Raw genomic sequence first — 15,353 nt, forward strand, 5'->3', positions numbered from 1 at the left:
CATTTAAAAAAAATATAATTGTATATTTCTTATACAAATTATTTTGTTTATATTCTTTGATAGTGTTGATATGATTAAGTTGAATGTGAAGATTATATTTCTAAACTTTGTGTATTTCAATATTGGAAAATTAAAGACTGAGCATCATATTCATATGCATTTATATTTTGTGCTTCATATATATTTAATATTTATTTTATGCTTTTGTTGAAAAAATAAAAATTTGGAAATTTTTTTGAAATTCGGTTTGGTAAGTGAATGTACGGTATTCTGCATTCTCAATATTTGTAATTGCAAAAATCGGTATATAAAAATACAGTAAGCTGTAAATACGGTAGGTAGCATATACGGTAAGTTGTAAATGCGATAAACAACATATACAGTAAGCTGCAAATACGATAAGGTGAAAATACGATAAGTTGTTTGCAAATACGGTAAGTAGGTTGCAAATACGGTAAGTTGCAAATATGGTAGGCAGCATATACAGTAAGCTATCTGTAAATATGGTAAGCTGCATAAATGGATTTATAATTTTTTTATAAATGTATAAAATTTATTTAATATTGAATTTCTTAAGTATTAAATATTGTAATTTAATATTTTTTCTTTTTTTATAATTGTATTTCCGAGAATTAAAAAAAATGGCTATGAATTGCTAATTTTTAAATGTTTTTTTGTGGAAAATAAAAATACTTTTTTTTTACGTTATTTAAGAAAAAACTTATTGTAATTTTATTAGCTTAATAAGAAGATTTATTATGCATTTTTATTTTTTGTATTTTGTGAAGAATTTTGTTTATGGTGATTATAAAATATTTTTCATACACGCATCATGCCAACAACATTAAAAAAAATATATAATAATTTTAGTATATATAAACTCCATGAGACAAAAAAAAATCTCCGCACATAAGCAAAAAAAAGACTCCACAAAGTGCGGAGAGATGACAAACTATCTCTCTATACAATGTGGAGAGAAAAATAAAAACTCTCGGGACTTTATTTGCAAGTTCCAAGAGGCATTTTCTCAAACAATTTTTGAGCAATGCATTGAACACTTTAATTCTTGGCCTATAGCCTGAAAGTATAATTTCATTGAAAATTGTATTCGTTTCTAATGTCCAAGAGCTGTTATCAAGAAAGTGTAAAATATTGAATTTTGGTGGTACCCTAGAACCTCTATTTGTGAAAGCAATGCCATGGTACTATCAATATCTCATTCTTTGCACAACTCACATATTGTTTCATTGTATAAATCACGAAAAAATTTCTTTCTAATACCGTAAATATGATTTGCATGCTCAGAAATTGAGCTATGACTGGAATATAACGAAGACATAATTGATTTTGAGTCATGTTTTTCGACGATGTTTAGTTGTATGTACGAAAAAATTATAATATTGAAATTTGACTTGTAATTAAGAAATTTAAAAACAATTCCCCGCACATGGTTTAACTCTCTCTGCACAGTGCGGAGGGGTTTTTTTTATCTCTTCACACTTTTTTACTCCGCACATGGTTCAACTCTCTATGCACTGTGCGGAGAGTTTTTTCTCTCCACACTGTGCGAAGAGATTTTCTCTCTCCGCACAGTGCAGAGAGTTTTTTTTTTTTGCTTTCTGTACTGTGCAGAGAGTTGGTTTGTCATCTCTCTGCACTGTGCGGAGAATTTTTTTTTTACTCCACACATGGTTCAACTCTCTCCGTACTATGCGGAGAGGGTTTTTTCTCTCCACACATTTTTTTATTTTTTATTTTTACTCTGCACTTGGTTTAATTCTCTCCGCATTGTGCGGAGAGTTTTTTTTTTCCAATTTTACAATATTGAATTACATAAAATTTAAAAATATAATCTTCACATTCAATTCAATCATATCAACACTATCAAAGAATACAAGCAAAATAATTTGTATATTTCTTATTCAAGTATGAAATATACAAGTATCTTTTTTTTCTAAATAACATACTGCTATGCAATTGTAAAAATAATTTGTAATTATTTTCTTATATCATGAAAATATTTTTAGATATTGCTTCAAAAATTTTCCAAAAAAACTAAAATTCAAACACTAATAAAAATACGATAAATACGAAATTCGTACAACGCACGTGATAATTCATATTAACACAACATTGGATGGGAAAATTCGTTAAGGACTGGTTGTTCACCTAGTTTGAAAGGTTTAGGAGAAACTTGTTATATTTCGTAAGTTGAGGACCAACTTGCTACGTATGATAAGTTGAGGACCGAGTTAATACCATTCACGAGTTGAGAAAACTTGCAACCTTTCGAGAGCTAAGGACCAACTTGCTACTATGTTAACACATTGAGGATCAACTTTAAAATTTTCCTTAATAGTTCAGTACACTGGAATGTTTAAATCGATCCTATTCTTTATTTTGGTCTTTTCTTCAGTCTCAAACTTGCCTTATATTTGAGTCACAGTTAAAAAAAGAAAAAAAAAATTCATTTTAAGCAACAAATCTCTATTTATTTCTTTACACAAAAACAAGAAAAAATGAAAACCCCACTGCTTGACACACAAATTCCGCACATAGTATTTCTAGGGTTTTTCTAACGCACTAATAAAATTCATTTTTCATTTATTTGATTATAATTTTCTTAGTCCAATTACTTACAGTTCTTTTGCCCCTTTTTCTGTCCAAATTAGCTACCCAAATTACACCTTTTTCGAATAAGACTCTCTTGGTTTTATATATATATTTTTTTATTTTTTTTCACTGAATTATTCGAAATTTCGGATTTTTTTTAGTTTTCTTTATGTTTAATTTTTGGGTGAACCGAATTGTGATTTTCGTGGGTTTTGCTCTCTTGGTTCTGTGCTTCCGAAGGCATGAACTTTGAGAGGCTTTAGGTGAATTTTAAGTGAAAATAAATTAATTTTCTCTCTCTTTTTTGTTTTCCCAAAAGAAAAAATTATTCTTCTGTGCTTTAAAGTGAAAGATGAAAGCAGAGAAGCCTGTTTGGGTAAAGCATGGAGGGACGCAGATTTTCTCGGTCGATATACAGCCTGGAGCCCTCAGGTTTGCCACTGGCGGTGGTGATCACAAGGTATCTTTTTCCTTCTTTCTTTTTAAAACTCTTAAATTTTTTGTTTTGCAGTTCTGGAAATTCGAACATTTAACATTCGGTTACGAGAGGCTAAAAGGATTTTGTGCGGAAATCATGAAATTGTGCCTTATATGCAACTCAGATTCAGGAACCTTAAATTCCATTTAAAATTCTAGATATGCCTGAACTGTACTTGAACCAATTTATTTGCTGCGATGTAGTTTTAGTTATCTGTCACTTCTATAGGTTTTTAGCATCAACCATCAGGAATAGGTTCCCTCAGCAGATATCTTAATTGAGTTTTTGTAGATATTAATGAATTTATATTTACTGCATTGTATGCGCGGATGCTTACGTAGAAGACCAAAATCCAGTGTTTATCGTAATTTGGTTTCATTTATATTCCCATTTCTTATAGAACAAAAAACTTTCTGACTTACCTCGCAGGTTCGCATTTGGAACATGAAATGTGTTGGCAGGGAATCACAAGCTGATAATTCAACACCAAAACTTCTGGCGACTCTGCATGATCATTTTGGGTCAGTTAATTGTGTTAGGTGGGCCAAGCATGGTCGATATATTGCTTCAGGATCTGATGACCAAGTTATTCTTGTTCATGAGAGGAAGCCTGGATCAGGAACCACCGAGTTTGGTAGCGGAGAGCCACCGGATATTGAGAATTGGAAAGTTTCAATGACATTGAGAGGTCACACTGCTGATGTGGTAATATCATTTTCTAATTAGTATCAGATAAATTTATGATGTTTTCGCTTACCATATTAAAAAACCCATTGATCCTACCATGGTTGCTGTAACCAAGCAGTTGTTTTTGTTCCTTGCATAAAGTAGGTGGATCTTAATTGGTCTCCGGATGACTCAATATTGGCTAGCGGGAGTTTGGATAACACAGTTCATATTTGGGACATGAACAATGGCATTTGCACAGCAGTTCTTCGGGGTCATTCCAGTCTGGTCAAAGGTGTGGCATGGGATCCCATTGGTTCATTTATAGCAAGTCAATCAGACGATAAGACTGTCATTGTTTGGCGAACAAGTGACTGGAGCCTTGCTCATAGAACTGATGGTCACTGGGCAAAATCTGTATGTTAAGAAACTACATTAAATTATCAATTGTTTTTCGTTGTTTCCTTAAACACTGTTGATCACTTTATGTATTTCCAGCTGGGATCCACTTTCTTCAGGCGACTTGGATGGTCACCTTGTGGTCATTTCATAACCACAACTCATGGTTTTCAAAAGCCAAGACATTCTGCACCTGTTCTTGAGAGAGGGGAATGGTCTGCCACTTTTGACTTCTTAGGACACAACGCTCCTATTATTGTTGCTAAGTTTAACCATTCTATGTTTAGAAGGAATTCTTCCAATGCTCAGGACTTAAAATCTGCCTCTCTTGGGTGGAGCAATGGTTCTTCAAAGATTGCAGGGAAAGAGTTACAGGCATATAATGTTATTGGAATAGGAAGTCAGGACCGCACCATAACCGTGTGGACAACCGCAAGTCCCCGTCCTCTCTTTGTGGCCAAGAATTTCTTTACTCAAAGTGTTGTGGATCTATCCTGGTAAGCTTGCTCTTCAGAGTCTGTAGTATTTCACCCCTGAATGCACTTAAGATGCATTTCTTGATTTGCTTCTTCCTGGCCTCCCTATCTTTATTAAATTTTTCTTACTTATTAACTTGGTCTTCTGGATGCAGGAGCCCTGACGGATATACGTTGTTCGCTTGTTCTTTGGATGGCACAGTTTCTACTTTTTATTTTGATGTAAATGAACTCGGATATAAGTTAAGTGATGCTGAATTGGATGAATTAAAGAGAAATCGTTATGGTGATGTAAGGGGTCGGCAGGGAAACTTGGCTGAAAGTGCAGCGCAGTTGTTACTTGAAGCAGCATCTGCAAAGCAATTACCGACCAAAAAGTTGGTCCCAGTCAATCAGGCATCTCTGAAAGCTTCTACTAATTTAGAGGTCACAACAAAGATCAAGAAGGCTCATGCTAATGTTGGGAAGAATACTGAGGGATCTATTAGTGATGGGTCAAATAAATTGGCTTCGTCTGCTCGGATGTCAAGTCCTGTGAAGCAAAAAGAATATAGACGACCTGATGGTCGAAAAAGGATAATACCAGAAGCAGTTGGAGTGCCTGCCAAACATGAAAGAATTTCTGTTGATGCTCAATGTGATGCCTCTGAATTTCCTGCGAAGTCTTTAGATCAAATGAAGGTTGATAATAAGGTAATACATACTGATGGTGGTGCTAGAGAAGAATCCATCAGGAAAGCAGCAAGTGGGAGTGCTGATTTGAGGGAGCGATCTGATGCCACAGCTAGAGTGACTGTTACTGATAGCCTTGTCGTTGAGAAGGTTTCAGAACCACTTGGTAAAGAAGGAATTGCTTATGTTGAACAGACAGGCTATGTTACTTCTGGTAGTACTCTTTCGATAAACGTAATTGATCAGAAAGAAGGGGGAGATAAAATTCCAGTTTGCTTGGAAGCTCGTCCGAGAGAACATGCAGTAAATGACATTGTAGTGCCTGGAAGTACTTTCATAATGAGAGAAACAGAACTTACTTGTGCAAGAGGGTCACAAACTCTTTGGTCTGATAGGATTTCTGGAAAGGTCACTGTTTTGGCTGGAAATTCCAACTTTTGGGTTGTTGGCTGTGAAGATGGATGCCTGCAGGTTTGTCTAATACATTTCAGCAGTTTCTAGTTATAATGCTTATGAATAAATTTTCTAAAAGCATGCTGTTTCTTACGTTCCAACCAATGATAAGTCTTTATCTTGTTCGAACTCTCGAGTTCATAGTTTCCATAACTAATCATTCATATTTATTAAACGATCTGAAAATCATCCTTTCAATTTCATGCTATTGCTCCTGCTGTCAAGAAGTGCAATCTGAGGCTTTTTACCGTTCTCACTTGTAAAATCTATGCCCAGATATGGTTAGATATAGTCTCTTTTACAATTTCTTTGCCCTTTTATCATTCACTGCTCACCGTCTTTAATCTTAGTAATTCTGGTATTCTATTTGTGCGTTGCTATTAGTTTGACCACATTTTGTTTCATATTTGTTGTGTGTCTGCATTATATCTCATTCAGTGTTTGTTTGAGAGAGCTAAACAGCTGACTTAGATAAAAATGGTTGGTTGAAAAATGGATATTTATTCTGGATCTTATGTAATGTGCGGTTAAAAATTAATTATTGACTTTCACCTCAACTTTTTAGCAATTTGGCATTGTGATGACGACTTGATAAAGTTGCCCCTGGTCAGTGTGCTTGTTAAGTTGCACAGAACCTATAATTTAGGCTGAATGCAATTTCTTTATTCACAGACTTAATCTTATATATAATGGTACAATCCCAAGATATACCTAACTATAGACGGAAATGAGAAAAAGGAAATAAAATATACGTACCACTATATTAATTCCTAATTAAACCACGTTATTTAAATTGATTTTCATTAAGAGTGATTTATCTGTAATTAGTAGTTTTAACACTAAACTTTGGATAATTACAGTTTATAGACTTCCTACAGCCAAGTATACTTCTATTTGATTTGATTTCAAATGTTTGTCTGTAAGAAGGTATACACAAAGTGCGGGAGACGTGTTATACCTACCATGGTGATGGGATCTGATGCAGTTTTTATTGATTGTGATGAATCTTGGAAGTTGTTGCTTGTCACAAGGAGTGGGTCCTTGTATGTATGGGATCTTTTTAACAGGGAATGTCTCCTTCATGACTCGTTGGCTTCACTTATAACTCCAAATTTAGATTCCAATTCTAAAGATTCTGGTAAGCTGTGATATCTGTTAATTTAAGGGTATTTGACTTTTTCAATTTTATGTAAAATTAACACGTCGTGCAATTGCTAATCTCTACTTTCAAAAAATTTGTCCCAGAGGTCGATGAATGAATATCTTTTCTTTTTCGTTCTCCAGGCACAATCAAAGTTATATCTGCAAAATTATCGAAATGTGGTTTTCCCCTTGTGGTCTTGGCCACACACCATTCCTACCTCTTTGATATGAGCCTCATGTGTTGGCTGAGAGTTGCAGATGATTGTTATACTGCATCAAATTTCTCAAGCTCTTGGAACTTCAGTTCAGCTCATGGTAGTGAGCTGGCTGACTTGCAGATTGATGTTAGGAAATTTCTGGCCAGGAAACCAGGATGGAACAGGTCTATAAGCATTCTGAATCCTGCAATTTTAAGAACAATTTCTCAAAAATACAACTTTAGTGGCAAAATGAAACCTTGAAATCTTACCTTACATTAATTCCCTTTTCTGAAATTCACGTAAGATCAAATACTTGGAGCTGGTTTTATGAGCAATCTTTCAAGAACATCATATGCTTTTACCTTATTCCTTTGTGTTTGGATGATTTTATCACGAGATTGGCAAGGTTTCCTAATTCTGTCCTTTAAAATTAATAATATGTACAGTTAATTCTTCCATATTAAGTTATTTTACCTATCAAAAAAAATAAAATTTCTTCCATATTAAGTGAATTTTTATTTGATGCCTTCATTTTTTACACACCTCTGGATTTGTGCTTGTGCAGAGTAACTGATGATGGACTGCAGACACGTGCTCATTTGGAAGCTCAATTGGCATCTGCAATAGCTTTGAAGTCTTCTAGTGAATATCACCAATGTCTTCTATACTATATACGCTTTTTAACAAGGTGTGTTATTCTTCTTTGCACTGGTTTTTTCTCGTATTTTTGTCTCTTTGCAAATCTAATGGGTTTGCTCCATTGGTGCTGGGCTTCAATTTTAAACTTCAATGCACGGAAACTTGTAGAAATGGATTTTCGTGTCTGACGCTAATTCATAACATGGCTCTTGGACACTTCTGAGACATGTATCACTAATGTTTCCGAAACATCAATTAGAGAGAAATAATTTACACACATTTTATATAGTTTGGAGGCACTATAGGAAGCATGGACACGCTCTGGCACCTGCAAGTCGGTGTTTGACACCTCTGATGGTCGGACTCTTCAAAATGGTCAAAGTACCCATGTTAGACATGACACGACATGGATACGGGTATGGGATATATATCGGATCCTCTAAGTTTCAATCGGACAATTTGCCATTTTTTGCTTCTTTCTTTTCCTTATCTTTCCATTTCTATTACCTATAAACTTAACACCACCTCTGAGAGGGTGGAGAAAGGTGAAGACGCTAGATTTTCCCATCTTTTTTTTTTTTTCCCTTTCCCTTTTCTTTTCCTTCTCTGTATTGGTGATTTAGGATTTTGTTTGTATAAAATGAAAATGGGTTCCATATAGTGTTACTTAGTGCTCCACTAAATTCAAATTGCAATCTAGCCCCTCATTTTCTATTTTATATAACATTTAGTAATTAATTTTCCATAATTGAAAACTGAACTCCAAAATTTTATTTCATTCGTCTTAACTCATTATTCAATACTATTTCATTTTTTGTGAACAATTGATTTTGGTCCATTCAAAATAATATCTTGAGTTAGTAAAAAATTGAAGTTTGAATGACGTACCTACGTATCAGTGTCTGAAATTTAGACTCTTTTTAGCTGTGTCCCCGGAGCTTACATTTTAGAAAATGAAAGATCTGACACTTAGATATATGCTCGTACCCGATATCCATACTTGAGTCTGAGCATCATAGTCCGACACATATCAGACACCAGCCACCCCCGATAGGTCACTGCCATGTATCAAAAACTCTAGGTAGCGTGTCCATTTTTTAGTCTTTTGGCTTCTGGAAATGGCACCAAAGCTGTAGATGGTTGTTGATATGCTTTGTCTTTCAAAATAATATAAAAAAAAAAAAAAATGGAATGTGGATGTTGTAGAATAAAATAATCATTAGCCTCGTTAATATTCAAAATCAAATAGGTTCTTTCATCCGATGTAAATGTTGTAGATATTTGTCGAAACGCCATAGATTGTTGTGCCCGGAGTTTGGTGTTGGGATTCAAGGGTAGTCAGTCTCGACAGCTTTTGGTGCATCTAAAACCCAAGTTGATGAAAAGTGGAAAACCAACTCTCTTTCCATTTGACGGTATTTGAATATTTTAATCAACGTGTTTGAGACGGTGGTGTTGTGTTAGTAATTTTTTGAAAAATCGTGTCTGCATGTCCATATTGTGTCCAGTGTGTATGTGTTCGTGCTATTTTGGGAGGCACAATATGTATTAGCGAAGAAATCACTAAAATGTAAATTTATTTTACACATAATTGTGACATAATAATGCACTTCCATATATCTTCTACACACATATTGGGAACTTCAGTATTATTGCGACCTCTTATCACCATAAAGTTAAATTCATATTATCTTTATTGAACTACTAAATATTTAATAGGCCTAAATTATGAAATAAAATATACCTTTAGTTCATGTTTTCTAGTTGTGTCATGTTGAATTTCTTTGGAAAATTGCCTTGCCCGCATGCATGTATTGTGAAGTGTTTATATTCTTTTATACCTATTCTCATGATTTGAAAAAAAAAAAAAAATCTAGTTGAATCTTGTCTTAAGGCTCGCCTGATAGTAAGGTGTGCATAAACACTTTAAGGTACTATTTGGAGAGGTGGTTTTTTGAGGCGTATGCCTCAATTGTGAAATACACGCCTTACAACCCCAATTCAAGGCTTGTGGACCACAAAATGCAAAAAATTTGATGGGTCCATTTTGAGAATAACCACTGCCCACTAAAATTTTTAAAAAAAATCATTTTTTGTAGACCTACATTGGAGTAGTCTAATGCCCCCATAGACTAAAATATTAGGGTGCGTTTGATTGTCAATATTTTTCACCCAAATTCATACTTTCGTGCTGTTTAATTGATATTTTTTTCATGGAATACATTTTCTTACTTTTGGTCACATGATCATATTTTTCTTGAAAACAAGGGAAATACTTTCTTTAGGAGGAGTATGTTTTATTTTTCAGGTAAGTCGCTCTCTTTCTCTCTCATTTACCCACTAATAAAAAATAGACAAGTATAACGTTTTCTAAGTTGAAAATTAAATCAATTAAACACATTTAATTGATAATTTCCATGTAAATAAGCTCTAGGCAATTAAATTGCCTAGAATTTATTTTATTTCTATGTAAATTCCATGCTTGCAATCAAATACCCCTTTAGTTTCTTTAAAATTTCCTTTCGTTTATTTGCATGCTTTAGATAGTTAAGAACTTTATTGATTTTTACCTTTTTAGGTTTACAATAAGGCTCACGCCTTTTTAAACATTGTATGCTACTTAAATTGTATGTCATTTTCCTTCCATGTGCTTGTGTTTGTGCATTTATTATGATTGTTTTTATAAATATACATTTACATAGAAACAATCTTTTGTGGAAAACATGAATAAATAATTCCTCTAGCGATCTTAAGCTTTTTGATGAAGTTATCATTCAATATAAATGCAATCAAATAAAGAGTTTAAGTGTTGCTGCATAATTCATATTAAACGTACAATATTCTGGGTAGGAAGCTTTCAACTTTGCGTGCATATAATAATAATACCGTCAATAATTTAGGCCATAAACCAGCTGTTAGCAATCTTGACGCCACATGGTGAGAATATAGAACACGAGAAAGACAAAGTATGAGGAGAATCTGCCTTTATAACTCAAACAGATATCTTTATAATCCACAAGCGTTTATCCTCACTTACCTCTATGGTTTACAGTGAACTATACCAGGGTATTTATAGAGAATTATATCTAGACAATTCAAATGAAGGGCCAGGATTTATTTGATCCAATGGCCAGATGCTTTTTGCCATCATGACCCACTGCTTTAAACTGCCTTGAGCCTTCCCCAAAACCAGCCACTGTTGATGCACATTTTTCTTGCTTCCAAAATGGTGGTTCCAAAACCTTCCAGAAATCTTGTTTACTCCATTGGTCACATTTCGCTGCCTTCATCCTCTGCCGAAAGCAGTTCGGTCCAGCTGAAATGCGTGTCTATGCTGAATTTCCCTGCTGCTGCCTAGATGCATCATCAGGGTGTATTCTTTGAAGATAAAATGAATCTGATTTGCAAGCAGGGGTGCATTGAAGAGATGATGACTAAATTTCTCCCATCAATGAACTTAAGCTTTTAGATGATGTGGTCATTCAATACCTTCAAATGATGGTGAATATTTGAGAGATCTTCCATTTCTGCCATGAACAAGCCCTCTAAACTTGTGTTCTGATTCATCCAATTTGTAGACAGGTCTTATTAAAACCCAGTAGTTTATTATGCCCTTCAATTCAAAGTGAAGGAGCGAGAGAGGTAGGGGAAGGGAAGCAAGAGGCACTAGGAGAAATAAAAACTATATTGATATTTTTTTGTCAAGCCCAGAACATGCTAACAACCTCCTGTCAACAGTTATGCAGACTGAAGTCAAATTTTGACATCTCACATTCACGGTGTATATTTTATCTGCACAAATTTATGTGATTATTGAATGATATGAAACATTCAGAATGAAGATATCGGAATCTTTGACTTGCAAAGGTGCATACGCATGAAATAAAAAGCTGAAGTTTTATTGAGATTGAAATTGACGACTATAAATAAACTAAGCATATTAGAAAGAATATAAGGGATTGGTTAGAGACTTTTATTGTGGACATTCCATCTATTGATGCCTTGATTTCTTGTTTTCTTATATATAATTTATAATATACTAGGATAGAGATAGAAAATTAGGATATTGTCTTGGTGTGCTCTGCATTCCTCATGTCATCACTGCATGGCTGCAGGTGTGGACTGGTTCACTGTACTAATGTTTCATCATTATTTGTGTCGCTAAAATTGTGGTTTGAATTAAACTTTCACTTGTGCTCTAATTATTTTTAACAACTAAGTGAGCATGAAAAATAAGATTGAAGATAAAGCTGAGATAGTGGCTGTCGTCATATAAGGTTCTCACTGATTGACAATGGCTTCCCTCTTGAACGGTCAAAAGTTAATAGGAACAAACACTGAACTCAAATTGAGGGGGAAAGCAGGATGTTTGCAGTGCTGCAATTTTATTATAATCAGATGATTAAACCAGCAGTTGTGAGAGAATAGATTCAAAGGTACACATGATACCCTATTTCAGTCAGTTTATAGTAAACAAGGGAAATTGATTGGTACATTTAGCCTAAAAAATATATTGTACATCGACTATCATTTGTAAGGCACCATTATAATATTAAATGAATGATGAGATAGGAGTGATTGTTATTTCTGTTTGAGAAAGTACCATGGGTTTGGTTTTTTGCCTATTCAAGGGGTATGTAATTTGGTTTAGAACGTTCTGAGGCAGTTTGATAACTATCTAATATAGGTGTTAAGGTGAAATATGCAACCTACAAAGAGTGGGGCATGGCTTTTAGGTATCATCTGGAGACGAAAACAACTTCTAGCCTAACCTTGGTTAAAAAGGGGGGGAAAAAATTTGAAACCCAGTTTTTGGTTAAAAGAGTGAGATTTGGATGAAAGATCCACTTATTCGAGCAAAACCAAGCATCTTAGTAAAACTCAGCGCAAAGCCTCTAGGCCTTTCACTTTTTGGGGGCTTCTATTGTTTAGGTCGTCAAAAGAACTTTTTTATTATAACATAGAGAACATAGATTATTATTTTAGTCATTCTAAAAAAAACTTAGGGTTCTTTTTGGTTTGCATAAATAAAACCCCTTCTAGATGGCCTATAATCAGAATCCCTAACTTGTGTTAGATGTGGCATCATTATCTAGACAGACTCATGTCGGTACCAAAATCCAGGGTTTTTTCCAGCCAAATCTAGCAAATTCATTGTTATTACAACTTTTCTATAAGTGCAAGCAGTAGAAAATAAATGTCAACTTATGGAGTACAAGGTTGATGATTTTGTTTGGGCAACATTGACGAAAGATTTTCCTGGTAGGCGAGTACAAGTTGTTGGTTGCGAAGATTGGTCTAAAAGATTATTGAGAACATCAATCCTAATGCTTCTCACATTAACAATTGTTTTGATGATAAAGGTACTCCAAATTTAAGAGCGAATTTTGTGTACCTTGAGAAGGATGATCCAATATACAAAGAGTGGAACGATATGGCTTTAGGGAAACATCTTAAGGCCCAAAATAGATTTTAGCCCAATTGTAGACAACTACCCATTTTTCTGATCAATTGGAAGACTCCAATTTTTCAAGAATTAACTTTGACCGAAAACTTTCAGCTGTGTCATTTTTGGCAGATTCTTTCATTAATGGGGTCTGATGGACTTTTTATTAAATTATCAAAAAATTAACGTTTTGTTTTTTGTTTTTTTGGTATTTTTTGTTTTTTTACTTTTTCAAAGTTCTTGCGTAGAGCTTATTTTTTATTTGTATATATTAAGGCATCTGGGGATAGCCTCTAAGCATTAAAATTCATGTGATATTCTGTCAAGGTCTTTCAAATTTCAGCATTTTATGCAAATCAACGAATGTTTGATGCCTTATTCTGGTATTCTTGATTGAATATGCGTTGTATTAGAAGGTTGTCCATTTAGGTTTTGTCTGTTCATCTATGTACCAGGAGAACTTTCGATGATGTTAAAGCAATCAATTTTTTTGTAGAATCGACTGGATATACTTCTTCTGTTGTTTTTCTCCTATGAGTTAATATTATTATTGTTATTTGCATTACGATACCCTTTTATGTTCTTCAAAATGTAGGGAGGCTGACGAGTACCGTCTACGCGAAGTTTGTGAGAGCTTTCTTGGACCTCCAATTGGGATGACTGAATCTCCATCATCTGATGTGAATGCAGGAGCATGGGACCCTTGTGTACTTGTAAGGCCATTTTGTACTCTTCTTAATTCTTGTAGGTGTTTAATGTAGTAAATATGCTTCTGTTGATGTAAATTCTTCCAATTTTTGTTGGGTTGTCATGTCTGCATCATGGTTTTTGTTGTCCCCTTTTTAAATTTTTTATTATATAAATTTTTATCATTTGATAGCTGACCGTCTGTAACTCGTGTCTTAGCAGGGAATGAAAAAGCGCAAGCTGCTTCGAGAAGATATTCTTCCAGCTATGGCATCAAACAGAAAAGTTCAGAGGTTGCTCAATGAGTTCATGGATCTCCTCTCTGATTATGAGATAACGGAAACAAACTTAGAACAGAAGAATCTCGTACATACAACAGCAGCGGCAGCAACAGATGAAATGAATTCTGCCCTGCCTGCAATAGATAGCAGAATTTCTGATTCAACAGTAACTAATCAAATGGACTCTGTCCAACAAGCGATAGATCCAAGTGATCCTACCATGAAAAAAACCAATCAAACGGACACCACTGTACCTGTGAAGGGTGAAATAGAAAGCATTTTGCAAGGTAGAGATCAAGTGGAATCCATGCTACCGATGCCTGAGAAAATGAATTTGGATCCCCCTGCTTCTGAACAGATAGATTCAGAAGCAAAAGAGAAGGATTCTTGATCTTAGAATTGTGTTAGGTAAGTGAGCATTAGATATACTAACATATTACTGATCATTTTATGGAGAGAGTATTTTAGTTTTGTCCTCGGGTTCTCTTGCGCATGATGTATTCTTATCCCTGGGACTCAAGCTTCCATTTTGTTAATTTGTACTGTCCAAGCTGTTGAGTTCAAACTATATTCTTGGTGCGTATTTCGCATATTGGAAGCGTTTGTAGACTACATGTTTTCTTGAACCAAGTAGGGTGACTTTTTTGTTGTACAATATGAACTAGTTTTTGCCCTTTGAGATAAATGTAAAGTTTATTGCCCCTTTAGTGGTTCTTCATCTCCAATAGGTTGTAAAATAATTTTCTTCATTTTCTTTTTGTTATATTATTCATTATCTGCTTCCAACTGTTTGATAGATTGCTCGATTTTGAATTTTCGTGATTTCATGTTAATTCGGGAACATGGAGATTTAGTCAAATCAGTAATATGAATCTTTCATAAATATTTTGATCCAATTACACAGTGAATGTCTTGGTGTTAATATGAAGGCTATACTAGAAATAATTATGCCAATGCAGGCGGGAAAAAAAAACTTTGGTACATGTTTTTGTTTATTTGGTGTCATTAGGTTACATTTCTCTGCAACTAATGTTTATATAAAAAATTATAGCTCAAACATAATAAAGATGGTTTTGTAAAATGAATTCTGGCATTTTTTTTTTCCTTTTCTAAATTAAGAACAGACTTCCATTGTGATAGATTGAATTAAAATGTGTCCATGGATATCGGATGGTAGATAAGTTGGGCGGCACCTTGATT

At 34.3% G+C, this 15,353-nt stretch overlaps 1 protein-coding gene across 6 annotated transcripts; it reads left to right on the plus strand.

Moving 5' to 3' along the window:
• Positions 1–2,506: 2,506 nt before the first annotated feature.
• Positions 2,507–14,878, plus strand: LOC111391320 (protein HIRA). Of its 6 annotated transcripts, none has more exons than XM_023016517.1 (10): positions 2,508–3,073; positions 3,521–3,796; positions 3,923–4,174; positions 4,256–4,653; positions 4,788–5,775; positions 6,682–6,895; positions 7,042–7,282; positions 7,666–7,788; positions 13,781–13,898; positions 14,092–14,878. In XM_023016517.1, exons 1-10 carry the CDS (start codon positions 2,966–2,968, stop codon positions 14,542–14,544), a joined length of 3,171 nt encoding a protein of 1,056 aa, XP_022872285.1. In that variant the 5' UTR covers positions 2,508–2,965; the 3' UTR covers positions 14,545–14,878. The 6 variants fall into 6 exon arrangements, with proteins under 6 accessions (XP_022872290.1, XP_022872285.1, XP_022872287.1 ...); XM_023016519.1 differs by having other exon boundaries at positions 2,509–3,073; positions 14,095–14,878; XM_023016518.1 differs by having other exon boundaries at positions 2,509–3,073; positions 6,685–6,895.
• The last annotated feature ends 475 nt before the right edge of the window (positions 14,879–15,353 follow it).

Source organism: Olea europaea, unplaced genomic scaffold (genome assembly GCF_002742605.1).
Source record: "Olea europaea var. sylvestris unplaced genomic scaffold, O_europaea_v1 scaffold775, whole genome shotgun sequence".
NCBI classification, from domain to species: Eukaryota; Viridiplantae; Streptophyta; class Magnoliopsida; order Lamiales; family Oleaceae; genus Olea; species Olea europaea.